The following is an 18,733-nucleotide window of genomic DNA, read 5'->3' as shown; positions in this document are numbered from 1 at the left end:
TACCAGTTTTGCTTATTCTGTTGTTTATTTCCAGATCTGCCATCTTCACTGAAAACTGTACCTAAATAGCTGAAATATTTTACTTGTTCTATAAGATCTCCATTCAGAATGCAGCTGAAGTTTTCTATGTTCCTGCGTATTTTCATAGTTTTGGTCTTTTTATTGCTGATTTTCATGCCAAATTTGTTCCATCTGTTATTTAATTTAGTTAGAGAACCCTGGAGACTTGTACTGTTTGACATCTCCAATTCTAATACCAGGACTAATGTCATTTTTTTTCATAATGTGATTCATATAGATGATGAATAATAGTGGAGATAATGTGCATCCTTGTCTTACCCCTGATTTTACATCAAACCATCTTCCTGCAATTCTAACTGCTGACTGACAATTTAAATATAGACTATGTATTGCTATGTGTAATGTTCCATTCAATGCCTTTTTCAGATCTACAAAACTTAAATACAGATCCTTGTCATTCTTACTAAATAGCTTAAAGAAATTACAACATACAATAGAATATGTATTAAAATAAATTTTAATACACTTCCAATATTTTGGCAATGTCACATTGCCATTATCACAGGAACTTAAATACAAGACACGTGTACGCAAGCACAACACACAGTAAATGAGGAACGAAGCAGGAAGCTATTCTTTATCCTAAAAGTCCTGATGTTGCCCCCCCCCCCCCAGAGGGCAATGGTATTCTTGGCTGATTGGGCTGAAGTTCTTCTGATGTGGGTTTCCCAAATTTGGGGCAGTCTCATGCAACCAAATTTGTTTAGGTTTGGATTGTTTTTTTAGGGCTGAGGCTGATTCCATAAATAGCCTTTCATATTTGAATTTACTACAGTGTATTATCGTGGCTTTCTTCCACTGTATTCTATGGCAGTAATCCAGCGCATGGTCTGCAAAACCAGACTGGCTGTATTGGTGAAACCGGATGTAGTTCTTGTGTTCTGAAATTCTGATATTAGCTGTCCTACTTTGGCCAAACAGGCAGAACAGCTAATATCAGAATTTCAGAACATCATGCAATTGATTCATTATGCAATGAATCAATCAATGTCTTCTTCAGAGTTTGCCACCCACTGAGACTCCAAGATTTGGTGCTTGTTTTCAAACTGCTTCAAATTTTCTTCAATAATCTTTGCATAGTTCAGTCTACAATTTACCTGTGAAAGCTGCTCAAATTTAATTATTTTCAATGTGATATCCATTTTTATCCTACTCAGTACTAAGTAATGGCCATTTCCAATTTTGAATCCGCTATACATTCTTGTATACTGAACCAGCGTTATGATATCACTATCGACGATGTATCTTAAAAATTTCTTTTGTCTTATTTCCATGTGAATTTGTGCACATCTTTATGTGGAAATATGGTGTTAATAATGACTCGTCCATGTCCTGAGCAGAAGTCCAGTAAATGCTTACCATTATTATTAGCTTTGCCCTTTTCTCAAAATTTTGTGGGATTCATTTCCTACTCTGCAGTTCAAGGTCTCCAACAAGGACCACTTTTTTTCCATTTTCTTTATGTCAGCTGCCTGTTCTAATGATTCCTCCCTTCTTTCTTAAAAGAACCTTCTGTACGACCATAAGCACAAATAAATTTCATTTTCCACTTCCCCATTTTGGAGTTTGCCCACATTACTCTATTTTTAACTGCCTTCCAAGCAAGAAGTTTATCTGCAGGTTCGGGGTTGAATGCTATCACTACTCCTTCCTTTCCTCAATCATTATTTTTCTAAAAGAAAAAAGGTTTTTCAAGGGTTTTTCTTTTAGAAACTGATAAATGAATAAATAAAGAACCAAAGATTGAATCCATCTTTCCAGAAATGTTGTCCATTAACTATGCTATAATTTGCATATCTGATAAAGGGACACAGGTCTAATCAATTGATTGTGCCAGAACAGTTAACAGTGCTGTATATATTTAACAGAGGATTGTTACTTTTTTAAAATTGCTGCATAGTCTCTGATCAGAATGAACAGTTCATGATGATTGTCAGTCCATCTGCTGAGCATGTTTAGTATATAGCAGGTTTTTGCCAATTGCTACTTTGAGCTGACATTTTGTGAGGTGGTGGACTTTGTCAGATGATGTTCCGTTTTAAGAGATCCAGTTTAGGAGCTACTTATGAAAGTGACCTTTTTTAGGTCATTCACAAGTTTTTGAACTTTGGCAATTTGAACAAACTTATTGTATGGTCTAATGATGAAAATGAACTGTTCAAAACACCTATCAAATCAGTGAAACCTAATGCACTAATGAAAGGTAAATATATGAGTTCCTGTGCAGAATTTGTGTCCTTTAAAATACAAGAGGGTTGTTTATAAAATTTGGTAAATTTCCATTAGACGGCGACACAATTTGTTCATTCATACCAGTGTCGGCACGTATAGTTCGCCCACCGATTAGAGATCCTTCGACACTTCTGCGCATCTCAGAAAAAGGAGAATCCATTCCGATAATAGGGTAATCAGTCCATATTGTGGGATGAGTTGTTTATTATTACGGTCGGAAAATTACTTCTCTTTTATGATTATTGTAGTTAACTATGTTGCTTGTATAACAGTTAGAAAATTTTACCTATAAAGCACGTGATTTCGCGTGTTGGCGACCAATTCGGACGTCCTTCATTTCTTTCTCCCCTTCGGCATGAATCGGCTATTCTTGGAAAGACACGAAGCAGGGACCTACAAACAGTGGGTGAACTATATCATCTTTTTCATACCCCTGGCAAAATTTTAGCCACCTGCGATGCATAGTTCTCATTTGGCAAACATTTAAAATGACCGCGTTTTCATTTTTCATTAAAATGGAGAAAAATGAGTTTCGTACAGTGATAAAACACTTTTATTCGAAGAAGTGGACAGCCGCACAGATCAAAACCGAGTTAGATGTAGTTCATGGGGACTCTGCACCAGGATTAAAGACTATTTATTTTTGGATAAATGAATTTGAACATGGTCATAAGTCCGTCGAAGATGAAGCGTGCTCCAGACAATCAACTGAGGTCACTACGAAGGAAATGATTGACAAAATCCATGGTATCGTTATGGAAGACCGTAGAGTGAAAGTGCATGAGATTGCTGAGATTGTAGGCATATCAGCTGAATGGGTGTATAATATCCTACACGAAAAAGCTGTTTGCGCAATGGGTGTCGCAATTATTGACTGTCAATCAAAAACACATTCGAAAAAACATTTCAATGCAATGTTTAATTGCAATTCGCAGGATTTTTTGCATCAATTCGTGACTGTAGGCGAAACTTGGATCCACCACTACACACCTGAGTCCAAGCAGCAGTCGAAACAGTGGACAATGTCTGGTGAAAGAGCACCAAAAAAAAAGCAAAGGCCGTTTTGTCAGCTGTGAAGGTGATGGCCACTGTTTTTTGGGATTCCCAAGGAATTATCATGATAGACTATTTGGAAAAGGGTAAAACAATAACAGGAGTCTATCGTGTGTCATTGTTGGACTGTTTAAAAGAAGAACTGAAGAAAAAACTGCCAATATTGGCACACAAAAAAGTGCTCTTTCATCAAGACAATGCACTGTCCCACACATCAGCCATCGCAATGGCAAAATTGCATGAATTGAGGTTCAAATTGCTTCCACATCCACCATATTCTCCAGACTTGGCCTCGTGTGACTTCTTCTTGTTCCCAAACTTAAAAATTTGGCTCAGTGGGAAAAAATTTTCTTCGAATGAGGATGTCATCAAGGCTGTCAATGACTATTTTGCACAATTTGACAAATCCTACTTTTTAGATGGGATGAAAAAAATTGGAAACTCACTGGACCAAATCTGTAGATCTCGATGGAGGCTATGTTGAGAAATAAAGGTGATTTTTTTCCAAAAATATGTATTTAACTTATTTTTTTACCAAAATTTTTCAAACAATTCCTCATATAGTGCAAGCCAAGGCAACTCCAGTGATGCTGATGGTTATGTTATATGGCTCTCTGGTAAATTTTTGAAACTTTAAATTTCTTTCTACATTTGGCTATAAAATATGATTGGATCCATAGTATTCTCCAAGGTAAAAAACTTTCAACGTCATCCAGAGATTTTTGATTAATAAGGTCTTGCACTTTTGGCTACTTGTATATGATATATATATATGTATATATATGGCTTCTGCATTACTTCAACCTGGTATCTCTCCCAGGTCTGGCTCCCACTGATGATACCTCAATAAAAGTCAAAACTGGTCTGGATAGTGACCCTTTCCATTATGCATAGCATTTTACATGCCCGAAAGGATGCGTGCTTTACATTATGGGATACACTAAGGCAAGTGATGTGAAGTCATTAGCCTCTATGTACAAGTAGCTCAGACGTGAATATATTTAACATGCAAAGCATTGTTTTGTTTCCTTGGATAAAGGATTAAAACCAAATATATAATTTCTTGGTATCTTTAATGTATATTTTTCCCCAGTTCAATGTAATAAAACTGTCATTGTATTTTTAGGGGACATTTATTTTAAAAACAATAAAGTATTAAAATCAGTACAATTATTTCTTCAAATAAAAATGGAAATATTAACAAAACTTTTATTTTAAATTGTGAAATATGGAGTATAATTATGGTGTAGAAAAAAAAATTTTTCAGAATTTTTGGGAATAGCCTACATCTGGATTCTTCATGCTTCTGAAAAACTCTTTCGATGAATAAGCTGGTAGGTGGTTCTGAAAGAAATTTTCTCTAGAGTAATTGCACTGCAGAATAAGTTTACTCATTAGCCTTGGTATTGCAAGCATTAGCTAATGCAATTATTTCAGCCATAGCTTAATGCAAAGATTTACAAATTATTTTCCAAATTCATCACTATGCTTGCATTTTTACATGATTAATCATAAATGTGTATTTCCTTTTTTGTGTATCACCCAGATATTTTGTGTTTGCATATTTTACGTTTTGCAAATTTTGAATCTTCACATAAACCTTAAAACTTCCAAATGTTTTTTTTTCCTTTATTCATGGCCCAAGCTGTACTCTTTTGCAATACAAATTTGAATACTTCTAATATAAACTTTTAAAACTGCATAATATAAATAAAATAAAAACACCAAAAAAAGTACCTATAAGTAAACACAACAAGCCTTTATATGCGGTCACACAAGATAAGGGAAGGCTTTTCCCAATTTGTTGCATTGTTATGATGCAAGTCATAAGAATTTTTCTCCTTCAGCCAGCTGAATACAGAATCTTTCTACTGCTTTGGCAGAATATTTGAAAAACATGCTGAATATTTGGCACATCCCTAGTTAAGTCATCCTCGCTGAATAATTGCAATATTAAAGAGAACACTAATTTATAGGGAATCAGGAAGTTATTCTCCCACTTTGCAAATTCAAGATATCACTTGGATAAGATCATATCTCGATTACTGTGCACAGATATGGTCATCATCATCATCAAGGTTCCAAGGAGATGGAGAGACAATTGAAAAGATTCAGTGGTAAGTAATCAAGATGATAATAACTCTCTTACGGAATTTTGCATATGAAAACAGATTGAGGGAATGTGGTCTTCCAAGTTTTTTAGAAATAGAGGGGAGATGCAAGATAATAAGAGGATCTTACAGTATATACATAAGTGAGATTTTGCAGCCTATCGATGTTGGAGCTAGAACTCAGGGTTATCCCTGGCAGTGGTATTTAAGTATGAATGTATAAATGTGCCTCCTCTCCCTCAACAAATTCTTGGACTTATTGGAGCTGCATTCATAATAGTAAATGTTACTGGCAAGTAATTTAGAATAAAGAAGAATTTCTTCCATTTCTGAATGTCTTGATTTTCATCTCCATTCAGAACTAACCTGCATACACAGCAAAAAAAAAAAAAAAATCCTTAAATCAAAAGTAACCACTCGAATGAGAACCAGTATCATCAGGAATGATGCTGTGTTCCTCTAAGTGGTTATAAGAGAAACTAGATATGCTATAGCAAATGATGGCAAGAATAAAATCCCATAGAATACTTAAAATATATCTGAATTCAAAATGGGTATAATACAAAAATGCTAGCCTGGTTGGCCAAGTGGTTATTTGCTCTTCAGTTAAATGTCTGCAGGTTCAAATCCCTGTTAGGCATCATAGATGTTTGTGTTGTCTTTCATTCATACACATTCATATATGCACTCTTCCAAGATAGACCGGGTCACCATGGAAGAAGTAGACCCAACCCTTCCCCATTTGGGGGAGGGAGGCTTTCTTTAGCAAAGAGTGACATCAGAGGCAACTCATACTCATAATACCAAATTAGTTAATAATATATTTGCAAGAATGCAAGAAAAACCAGACCACCACCGTCCAGTTATGACTGACTGAATACTTTAGATTGTAAAACAGTCTTCTCTATACTGCAGTTACTGAGGCCACCTCATTCACCCTGAAAGAAGCCAGGAGTTTACAAGATATATTTGCTTGTGGAATTTGTTACCAGATAGAATACTTCAGAGAAATCTGATTAGATAAACTATTAAGGATGTACATAAAATAATAATAATAATAATAAAGATGAGAGAGAGATCAGGTTTAGCTGCCATGCAGTAAAAAAGAATTAATAGCAGCATACCAAATGCCTTATACTTTATATAATAATTACATCTAGAAATTTACAGAAGCATCAGAAATTATTTAATTTACCCACTCAGTTCAATAAGAACTAAGGTTTAGTACTCAGTTACATGTAGTTTTTCTCTCTTTCTCTCTTTTTATAAAACAGTTAAACTTTTTCTACAACAGAATATGAAAGGACAGAATAAGAATATGATGCTCATATTCACGAGTCTTCAGCAATATGAAGACTAATTGCTGTTATATTCAAAGCTGTTTATAATGGTCTTTATTGAAAGTTTATTTTCCACTTGGTTAGAGTATAATAAATTTAGTTTAATCCTTTATCCAAGTGTGAGCAAACAAAGTTTGCGCCTGAAAGTATCTTCAGGACTGGGTTAAGGTGGTACACACCAGGGCAACTCGTTGCAAAGGTGGAGCAAGCTACCAACACTCCTATCCTAGTATCTCCTATAATGCAAAACACAAAATTGAATTTTATTAAACTGCCGTGACCAGGATTCGAACCTGGGTTATTGCGGCCACAACGCAATGTCCTAACCACTATGTGTTTTGCATTATAGGAGATACTAGGATAGGAGTGTTGGTAGCTTGCTCCACCTTTGCAACGAGTTGCCCTGGTGTGTACCACCTTAACCCAGTCCTGAAGATACTTTCAGGCGCAAACTTTGTTTGCTCACACTTGGATAAAGGATTAAACTAAATTTATTATAATGGTCTTTATTCTTGAATGATACAGAAATCATTTATTTCCAACCCCCCCCCCCCTCATGTGACTCTCATCCATGAAAAGTTATCAAGCAGTACTGTGCATGAATTAAAGTTTTTTTATTTTTGTTATTTTCTAAAAGACTTTTTATCTATTTTTTAACATAATCTGAAATCCTGCTCAGGGACCAAAAAAAATTTTCAAGCTACTTCAGACCCTAAAGACATTTGCAAATATCCATACCTGTGTTCCATTAAAAAAAAAAAAAAAAAAAAAAAAAGATTGAACTATTTGCCAAGTTTATTCATTGATAATATCCAGGTTAGGAGAAAATAAATGCAAATGCTTGTTGCATCTCATTCATCTTTAATGATCAATAAAATGCAACAAATAATCATGTAGCATGGCTACAAGATTTCTGTAATTGTAATTTTTAACACTTAAAAATTGGCTGCGAAAGTTTTGAATGCCTTCATTTTTTTTAGTGTATATATATATATATATATATATCATTTAAGACATCATCAAAATAACTGTCCTTGAAATAATGAAACCATTCTTTTAAAAGCATCAACAAAATTTTTCATCAAATTGAATTTGATGTAACATGGTGGAAAGAGAAAGAACTTTTCAGGTTTCACAAAATTGAAGATATGAAATGCTTTTCTCCTCAGGCACTAACTCTGTTAGACTCCATTTCTCAACCTCACAATGGCAGTTTTTAACTTGACTATCCAAATCACATTATTTTGCAAACTATAAATGCATGTTCATTAAAACTGTTCTTATTCTGAGGTTCATATTCCACTTGTATTCATGTTAGTTAATGTATTTATGAAGCAAAGTCATTTTCTTATAGGATTCCTTCATATGGATAGCATATGTTACTGGAATAAAGGGCTATTTATTTCTAGTGTGAAAAAATACAATCTTCAGACTAAGCTTTGATACATCTATAAACACTGTTCACTGTATCATGTTTTCTCCCCAGCATTTCCATTAATATAATTGCAAAATGCAATGTCATCACTCATGGCAAAAAATAATTCTGAATTTTCTTAACACTTTCAAAATGTGCTGATCTTCATATCATCAAAGAGGTTCCATCCTTGCAATCTAGACCCAAAGATTTCAGCTTACAATTTGTTAAATTCAGATCTATCAGAATATTATTAACTCTGCTTGGGTTATCAGATAAGATGTTTACATAACTGGCATCTGAACATATGTATTCATTTCGCAAGAACATGATGCCGCACTTTCAGATTCAACAGTAGTTTTCTTCATTTGTAGTCAATGTTTCAGTTGGTTTTGGAACTGGTAAAATACTGTCATGATGTACTGATTTCATCACTGATTGCAAGTTTGTTTAGATATTTTATTTTATTACATGTTCTGATCTCTAGACTTTCCATACTATTAGATTAGCAGAATGCATTTTAAATGCGTATCCTTTGGGAGCCTATGTCCAATCTTGATCTTTCACTTTGCATCTAAAATATAACTCATATGCTCAGTGATCTGAAGAGTTTAAGAGAATATAGCAAATGATGGCAAGAAGAAAATCCCATAAAATACTTAAAATATATCTTAATTAAAATGGGAATAATACAAAAATGCCAGCCTGGTGGTGTGGGTGATGTTTGGCCTTCCTCAGTGAGTCCTTGACTCTCTTGGAGGTCTGTGATATTAATAACAATCATAGTTCTTTTTTTTTTTTTTTTTTTTTTTCCCGGCATGTGTGATTGGTGCAGTGCCTACATGTAAATTCATGATCTTTTGATTGCTAGATTAAGCTGATAATGACAAGTCATGTTTTGCAGGCATAGACTTCTGTGGCTAATTGGTTCAAAAGATATATTTCGGTGATTACACCACATTTTTTATTATTCAGTTATACAAAATACTGAAATAATAGTTCCCGACAAGTTTCGTGAATCGTAGGATTTACATCTTCAGGGGGTAAATAGTATAACTTAAAGTTTAAACAAGAGAATTACTAAATACAAATCATAACCGTCTGGCTATTCATAAACTCAAATAACAGAATGCAGATATAAAACGTTATTGACATTGAACAATACTGGACGATGTCACGTGTTCTTGTTCTCGTTCATACAGTCCGAGCTCAGATTGAGGTAGATTTTTTATTAGAGCTGACCACACTTGATGGAGAATTAAACCTTAGTTTTTGTTTTTCAAAATATGACTTTTAAGTCATGTTTTGAAAAACACTAGTGATTTTATCATATTACTTCTATCCTATTCTCCTCCATTTCATGCAGTATCAAAATATTTTTATACCATTATAGTTTTAATCATTAAGTAACTCTTTACATACAAATGTTTGTTTCAACACATTCTGGTAACTTGTTTACTTTTTTTAAATATATCAAAAAAATCCTAGTGGAGTGCTTGATTTTGATAATGAAATAAAGTAGTGGCCAATGTTTTTAATGAATGATGAAATATATAGTCTAAAAACATAGAATTATCTAGAAATGTGAAATGTATAATAATGAATGCATATCTTTTTTTTAAAATAGCAATGCCATGGTTTGGCATGGATGTTGGAGGAACACTTGCCAAATTAGTATACTTTGAACCAACAGATATTACACCAGATGAAGAAGATGGTGAAGTAGAGACACTGAAGAAAATTCGTCATTATCTTAAAAGTAATGCAGCATATGGACAGACAGGCAGGAGGGACGTTCATTTGCAAGTAAGATGTTTTCAGAAGCAAATTTATTCGATACATCAGGCTTTAAGTTGTGCTTAAAATATATGTATAGGAGGAGGGAAAAGATAACAGGGTCACTTAAGGATCATAATTAAGGGTGACCAGTACAATCTTCTTCTTCTGCAGCTTCTCCCACTTAAGTGGGGTCACCGTTGATGATGAGTCTCCTCCACATCCTCCTGTCTTGGGCTGTCACCACATCCAAGTTCTTCATCCTCAAGTCCTCTTCTACCAGCTCCCTCCATCTCTTCTTTGGCCGCCCACGCTTCCGCCTTCCTTGCACATCCATCTGCATGACCCTTCTTCCCACATATTCGTCCTCCCTCCTCATCACATGACCAAACAATCTCAACCTTAACTCCTGTATTTTTGCTACTAAGTTCGTAACTTTCACTGTTCCCCTGACATAGTCATTTCTCAGACGATCCTTTCTGGTCACACTGCACATCCACCTAAGCATTCTCATCTCTGCTACCTTCCATCCTGCTGATGTTATTTTTCCTCAGGGCCACAGTTTCTATAGTATATGTCATAGCTGGCCTCACTACTGTCCTATAGATTTTGCCTTTCAGATTGATCGGCACCCTCTTATCGCATAACACTCCAGCCATCTCCCTCCAGTTCCTCCAACCCACTTGTATCCTGCATCCCACTTCCTTCTCAGCTCCTCCATCTTCTTCCACTGTTGAAGCTAAGTATCTAAAGTCTCTCACCTTCCTGATGACATTTCCTTCCAGCTCCAGATCTCCTGTCTGCTGCCCACCGTGCAACACATATACTCGTGTCTTACTTCTTCTCAGTCTCATACCTCTCTCTTCCAGTACTTTTCTCCATCTTTCCAGTTTAGTTCACGCTTCTTCTCTTGAATCTGCACACAGCAAGATGTCATCTGCATACAACATTGTCCAAGGCGCATCTTCTCTCACCTCCATCACAATATTAAACAGAAACGGACTTAATGCTGACCCTTGGTGCAAGCCCACTGTTACTTGAAAACTTTCTGTCTGTCCCAGACTGGTCCGAACACTTGTCTTCACATTTCTGTACATTTCCTGCACCAACCTGACATATTTCTCCGGCACCTTCTTCTCCCTCAGACACCTCCAGACTTCTTGCCTTGGCACTCTATCGTATGCTTTCTCCAGATCAATAAATGCCAGATGTAGCTCCCTTTGTTTCTCTCGATACTTTTCCATCATCTGCCGTAACTCAAAGATAGCATCTGTTGTTGATCTACCAGGCATGAAGCCAAATTGTTCCTTTGCAATCTCCACCTCCTTCCTCAATCTACCATCAAGAACCCTTTCTAGGATTTTCATTGTGTGGGACATCAACTTTATTCCTCTGTAATTTTTACAGTCTTGTGCATCCCCTTTACCCTTGTAGATGGGGACAAGAGTACTCTCCCTCCATTCCTCGGGTATATTTTCCTGTCGGCAAACTTTCATGAACAGGTCCCACAGCAGGTCAATTCCCTCTTCCTCCAGTACCTTCCATGCCTCCACTGGAATTCTGTTGGGGCCCACTGATTTTCCATTCCTCATCCTCTTCATGGCCTCCGTCACTTCCACTCTACTGATGTTCTGCACCATCCCCTCAGAAGGCTGCCCATCTCCTCTGTGAGTCCTTGCATTTTCCTCATTCAAAAGTCCTTCAGAGTATATTTTCCATCTGTTTCTTATGTCCACATCCTTCCATAATACTCTTCCTTCAGCATCTTTGATCTGCCTCACATGTAAGATGTCTTTGCTGCTTTATTTCTACATTTCGCTAGTTGGTAAATTTTTCTCTGTCCTTCCTTTGTTTCTAATTGATCATACAGATCTTGATTTGCCATGGACTTTGCCTGTGCCACAACTCTCTTGGCTTCTTGCTTTCTCTCTCTGTGCACCTCTCTGTCCTCTTCCACTCTTGACTCATCCCACTTCTGCTTTGCCTTCCTCTTAGCTGTCACTGCCACTTGTACATTATTATTCCACCACCAACCCTCCTTCTGCTCTCTAATCTTTCCAGATGTCTCACCAAGCACCTCGATTGCACAGCTTGGGATTACTTTTGAATTATGTTTCCACCAATGTTGTACACTTTCCAGTCCATCCGAAATCCTCTCTAACACCCTCTCCCTAAAACGATTCCTCACACTCTACTCTTTTAAGCAAAACCACTTAATTGTCTTCATCCCATGGCATCCAGAGGTTCTTATCTTCGATCGTATTTTAAAGTCTGTGCACAGCAGTCGGTGTTGCTGTGCTACTTGATCTGTTGGAATTACTTTACAATTTGTCACAACCTTAAGATGTTTTCTTCTAGTCAAAATGTAGTGAATTTGTGAACTGTTGTTACCACTCCTAAATGTTATCAATGTTCTTCCCTCTTGTAGAAAAACGAGTTCACAATTGCCAGATCAAACACTACTGCAAAGTCCACAACCCTCTCTCCTTCCTGGTTCATCATTCCCACTCCGTGGCCACCATGCACCCTTTCACAGTCTCTATTCTGTCTTCCTCTGTGTCTGTTCAAGTCTCCTCCGACAATTACATCTCATTTTCTTCCAATTCCCTCATTTCTTCATCTAACACATTCCAGAACTCATCTTTCTCCTCTGCTGTACAACCAACTTGCAGGGCATATACACATAATACGACCACCCGCTCTTCTCCAAGACCCAATTTCATTCGCATGATCCTGTCGTTCCTTCTACCCACTTCCAGTACTTCACCCTTCTTGTAATATTTTTATATTTATGCTAAATTCTTTTTCCATGCAGTTTCTGCTGCCATGGCCAAAGCAATATGGGCATTGTGCAATATCTGATATTTCTTCAGTGTGAATGTAATTTTTAATCAAATTTCTATATGCATATTACAATACCCTTATATGATGTTTATATGTTATGGGCCAAGTCACTTTGGTTTTTGACTCTTTCACTATCATTGTCAAATACGCTGATTTTGTAAAAATTTGAGTGACCTGGACAAAGTTCCCTTCACATCTTCCAACAAAAAGAAATCCAAAGAATCTCTCCTCCCCCAACCCCTACCGCCTTGAATACTCCAATACGCCTCCAAAGAGGTATCGTCATTATTATGTTGCCTGACCAGATGATAGCAGTATTCATATTGACCCATCAATGTGATGATTTATGATAAACAACGTAAAATTTATTACAGTGCCCGATTTTGTTGGTCATTATTCATGATGGCCGAGCATTATAAATAATGCCTGCCTTTCTACGAGAAATATATAAATATCTAGTGATATTTCTGTTTTATTATTATACTGCTGGATATTGTTTGCAAAAACATCAAAAGAAAACAAAGGCAATCATTATTTTTTTCAGTTAGTATTATCTTCCTCTTATCTCTAAAAACATAGTTGTACTTAGCAAACAAGAAAATAATTTATGTTAAAAGTTGAATGGAGTGAAACAGCACTAGAAAAGGATTAAAAATAGTGTTTAATTCTTTCAGTATTTCATCTCAGTTACGAAGACATTGTCAGGGAGTGCAAAATGAGACATAACACACACACACACACACACACACAAAGGCAGCACAAAGCTAAGTAAAACGTGGACGAAAGACTCGAGTTCAAACTAGGTGGGGTGTCCTCTTTGGACACCTGTTGGCAGCCTAGGATGTTAACTGGGATCTTGAAATATTAGTGTTTCCCATATTTTGGAAAGTTTTATGCAACCATATTTATTCAAATTAGACGAATTTTTAAGAGCAGCAGCAGGTTCTAAAAACAGTCTTTCTCTTCTAAATTTACTGTGATGGAGCATGATGGGCTTTTTCCCATTGATTCTGTGAGCCATATCCAAAGCATGGCCTGCAAGGCCAGATTGACCATAGTGACTACAGATGTATTTTTTATGTTCTTCCATGCAGATAATAGCTGATCTTCCTGTTTGTCCATATTAGGCCAACTTGCAGGAACATGGAACTATATATACACTTGGAACTGAGAGGGGGGGTTAGAGGTTGTCTTTAGTGTAGCAGATAAGAATAACTAAATTTAAGTAGGGCTTAAAAGTGGTGCAAAGATTGTATTTCTTTAAGATTCTGGATATTTGTTCTGATACTCTTTGGACATAGGGGTTGATGATAGCATTACTAAAATCTTTAGTAATTTTATTTAGCCAAGCATATAAATAAAATCCCAAAGAATTCTTTTCTATGTTGTGAACAAAAAGAATAATGAAGGTTAACTGTTATGAATGTTGATAAAAGTAGAAAGAATATCGAAGACTAACTTTAATGAATGCTAATGGTAAGATGACAGAAGTAGAAGAAATGCTGAATTACTAAGTGATCATTTTACAGATGTATATTGTCCATGTGGAGATAATGCAGTGACTGAAGTGAGAATAAAAGTAGATTAACTCGAAATGGCAAGAAATCTCAGTATGAATGTAGTTGTGGGATTGAATGAGATACCAGCCTATGTGTTATGAAAAAGTACAAGAGAAATGGCAGCACCCCAAACTAGATTTTCATTTGTGTCAACACTTGCAGATTGCCAAGGGAATGACATGAAAACAACTTAATTCCATTATACAAAGAAGACTATGGTGTCAAATTATAGACAGTTTAATGTCTTAGGAGTAGCAGTTAAGGTGTAAAAGTTGGTTAAGAGCAAAATCCAAAATTGAGTAGATATCGGTATGATACTTTATGGAGGATAGCAGCATGGTTTTGTGAAGTATAGATCTTGTCTTAGTAATTTAATACTTTCTAAAATAAAAGAGCAGCTGAGTTGGATAACTGGAAATAGTTATATCATGATATTGCTCTATGCAGTATCTTGTCAACTTTACAAAGCCATTGACAGGATACTGCATGATGCTCTATTACATAAGTTGGAGCAAAAGGGGATGGATATGAAACTGATATGCATGAAAGAGGACTGATGGACAGACATCAAAGAGAGAGTATTATTATGTATGCTCTTCCAGGGAGTCCAAGGACTCACTAAGGAAGGTTCATTTTATCACTCAGATACTTATTCATATATCTCCTTAACACACTTGCCAAAGACAAATTTACAGCTACCTATTCTTTTCATGGCTGACAAATAGCCATGAAAAGAATCTGGACCTCACATGTTTTCCATCTATACTCTTAGCCAGTTTCCAGAGATGACTCAGTTCTTCCTGCACCAGCCATAAGCTGCAAAATCTGATTGTATCTATACTGATCAAAATATAATCAAAATCAAAAATATGATCAAAACACAAGTTCCCCTTGTGTTTTGATCATATCTCCTTAGTAGTCTGTTCTTCAAACTTTCAAGACCTTATTCCTTCAGCTTCCTTATATGCACAGTTTTCTAGGCCAGTTATCATCTTGATCATTTGCCTCTGGATCTTCTCTGCTATCTCTCCATCTCTTCAGATTCCTGCTGACCATAACTGCATGCAGATGCAATCTCATCAACACATTCTAAGTGGGAGAATATTTTTTTTTACCTTACAGTTTTTATAATGATGGATTTGAATCAAAGAAAAAGCATACAGCTACTGGTGTGCCACAGGGGATATGTACATGGATTGCTGTTCAGTTTGTACATCAGTGATATTGGGAATGGCTGGTTTAAGGGGGGGGGGATATCCATTTATTTGCTAATGATGCAAAACTGGAGAAAGCAATAGCTGATATAGAGGTCATGTACAGATCTTGTGGAATGATCTAAATAGACTGGGTGGTTTGGGCAAAATGGCAGTGTACCAGTTGTAAAGTTACACATTTTGGGATGGGGGGGGGGATTTGATATAACCAGGGCTCCAAAAATCCACCATTTACAATGGATGAGCTATCAGAGACAAGTGGCAAGTGAATTTGCAACTTCATTCTAAATGTGTTCAAAATGTAGTGCCTTATTTTCTTTGCATAATATACACTTTTTTTTTTTCATTTTTCATTTCATTGTATTCTCTGTCAAGTTATTTAATCATGGGTGGCCTCCAATGAATATAATAAAGAAGTTTTATTTTCACCCAGGAGATAGTATTTTATGCAATTAATAAATTTCAATAAAGGAACACCGTGAGCACAATTCCTATCACTATTTTATCTCTCACTCTGTTATAAACTAAAACCTATATCTGTATTCTGTATCTGCCTATTAATTTTGAAATAAATAGACAAGTATTCTCATGCCTTTTATTTTGCATAACTTGCAATTCATTACCATTCTTATAAAAATCAGAGATACCATTAAACAACAACAAAAAAAAAAAATTAACTTAACATGACCAATTTTCTTTTGCTTCACTGCCAACTATAATGTTCCCAAAACCATCTTTATCCATCATGTATGCACGTGTAATGTAGTATTGCCTTAAGCTTGTTTTCACAGTTCACAACATAAATTAGCTTAGTGTAATTATATAATTGAATGTACATAATAAAAAGGCTTTTTAATAGTGTTATTTAAAAATCACCGTTATCTTGCAAAGCAGAGTCAGAGAGAGTAGATCACATTATTGACATTGCGTCGTGAAAAGTTAGTCTGGCTTTGTTTCATGTGATAACCATTTTCTGTTGTTTTTGTAAAAACTTATTTGTCTTTTCTACTAAATTATTTTATATTATTTTATTTTATTAAATGATTTTCATCCTTCATTATGGATAATAAATGAAAGGAAGTGCAAACTACACCTTTTATTTTTGTGAAGCACAAAACTGAAGGTGAAGGATCAGAATATATTAAACACTGGAGAAAAGAGAGTTCTGTTGTGTCATAAACTAAAAAGCATCAAGACTTGCTTTCAATACGAATGGCTCAAGGAATTCAAGTGGTAGTGCTGCAAAGACGAAGTTGTGTTCTGTAATGTATAAAAATTATCCTGGGACTGCTGACAGAAATTTTCTCTAGATTACGACAAGGTTGTTGAGGCCTTTTTAAAGTGGAGATATTTAGATTTCACGAGACTTCAGTTTTTACAAAAAAAAACAAAACAAAACATGCAGTGATAGACTTGGCTAGAAATTGCCATGAAATATATCTCTAGCTGCTTTCCAAAGAAAGATAGATTCTAAAATATTTGAATACCTGAAGTGCTTTTTTTTAATACAGTTTATTATAAAGCTAAATTCAATAAACCATTTACTAACTTCAAAAACTTTTACACCCAGTTACAGAACAGTATCAAAATGCCATGAAATATACAGAATTTGTCAACTTACTGCTGAGATATGCATCTCATAGATGCATACATAAAAATGGAAGAAGCATTTGTTTACCTCTCCCTAAAACTCAGCTGCAGGGTATGTTGATAAATGAGAGATTACTAGTTTTCTTGCCATGGAAAACTAGTAATTGGTTAGTAGGCAGTGGAAGAGAAGTAGCATGTAATATGCTGGGCTAAAAAAATTGAATTAGTGATAAAATTAAAAAGAGAGATGCCAGATCTGACAAATAATTGTGCATTAATTTGAATTTTGAGCTTCCATAGCGCTCAGTCAGTATGGAGGAAGCCCTTTGGTTGGAAAGACTTGGGTTCGATTCCCATCTATGATGTGAGGAACCTTTATCTGGTCTCTTTCGACTAAAGCTGAGTTAACTGGTCTCATACAGAGGTGGAAGGTTTTTTTCTCCCAGTAACTCGGATTTTTCATCTCTCAAAACAGATAAACTGGTCCCGTGAACACACACGGCTACAATCGCAAAATATACTACGGCAAGGAAGGCAACGGGAAACCATCTTGCAGCATATAGCTACCCCCACCAGCTGTATGGCTGAGGGAATAGGATAGGGAATTTGAATTTGGTTATTTTAAATTCTATTATTAGTAAAAATATATAGATATGTCTGTTTATCACCAGGTAAACACACATACACACACACACACACACACACACACACCTTTTACCACAATTCATGCTGTGGGTGAGTAAATATTTTTTTTTTTTTTTTGATTACTAGTGTGGTATTTCTGGAGCCCTCAGTGTAACTACATCCAGGGCTCCAGAAATACCACATATGTTGTGCATAGATTTAATACCACATATGTTGTGCATAGATTTTATCAACTGGGTTTCTTGTGATATGGAAATGGAGACTGAAAGTTTTATGGATCAAAGTTAGCCGACAGGCAGAAAACAGGGGATATGATAAAAACATATAAGTTATCAAAAGGGTTTTATGAATTAGATGTTAAAGAAATTTTCATATACATGACTGGACAGGAGAGAACAAGAGGTCATCCTGGAAGTTGTGTAAGAGAAGTGTGGTTATCATGGGTATAAGGACTAAATTTTTTTGCTTGTGGAGCAATGAATGAGTGGAATAGGTTACCAAACCTGTTTGTTGATAAAGTGCTTTAAATAGAGAGAGATAAGCATTATGTCAACATGATTAGTGTAGGCTTGTCACAACGAGGTCTATGGAACTCCATAGATGCTTCTGGAATAATAACGAGGATTAGGAAAGATTAGTTTCACATGGTAATTTCAATGAAAAATTTAAGTAAATTATAACTAAAAGTAAGTTGAAAGCTTGATGGTACAATGTTTATAACATGTTTCATTACCAGGAAAAATAATAATATAAGTAAGATTTGACTACACATCATTTTTGTTAATTATCTGAAACAGAAATAAGCATTATGATTAATGTTGTCACATTTCTCTTTGGAAATGTTTAAATCCCACAAAATTGGTCTTCATTTAAT

At 35.6% G+C, this 18,733-nt stretch overlaps 1 protein-coding gene across 3 annotated transcripts in view; it reads left to right on the top strand.

Annotated features, from left to right (window-relative positions):
* The window catches only part of LOC150092343 (pantothenate kinase 1-like), a 120,856-nt gene that overhangs the window by 24,307 nt on the left and 77,816 nt on the right, over positions 1–18,733 (top strand). For all 3 annotated transcript variants that reach the window (XM_090415166.1, XM_090415165.1, XM_090415167.1), the window contains exon 3: positions 9,859–10,037. In XM_090415166.1, coding sequence (XP_090271292.1) covers positions 9,859–10,037 — 179 coding nt within the window. The remainder of the gene's footprint in view (positions 1–9,858; positions 10,038–18,733) is intronic.

The sequence above is a fragment of the Typopeltis vanoorti genome, chromosome 26, assembly GCF_054136105.1.
Source record: "Typopeltis vanoorti isolate ZY-2024b chromosome 26, IOZ_Tvanoo_1.0, whole genome shotgun sequence".
Classification (NCBI taxonomy): Eukaryota; Metazoa; Arthropoda; class Arachnida; order Uropygi; family Thelyphonidae; genus Typopeltis; species Typopeltis vanoorti.
This window is presented reverse-complemented; position numbering and strand designations above follow the sequence as displayed.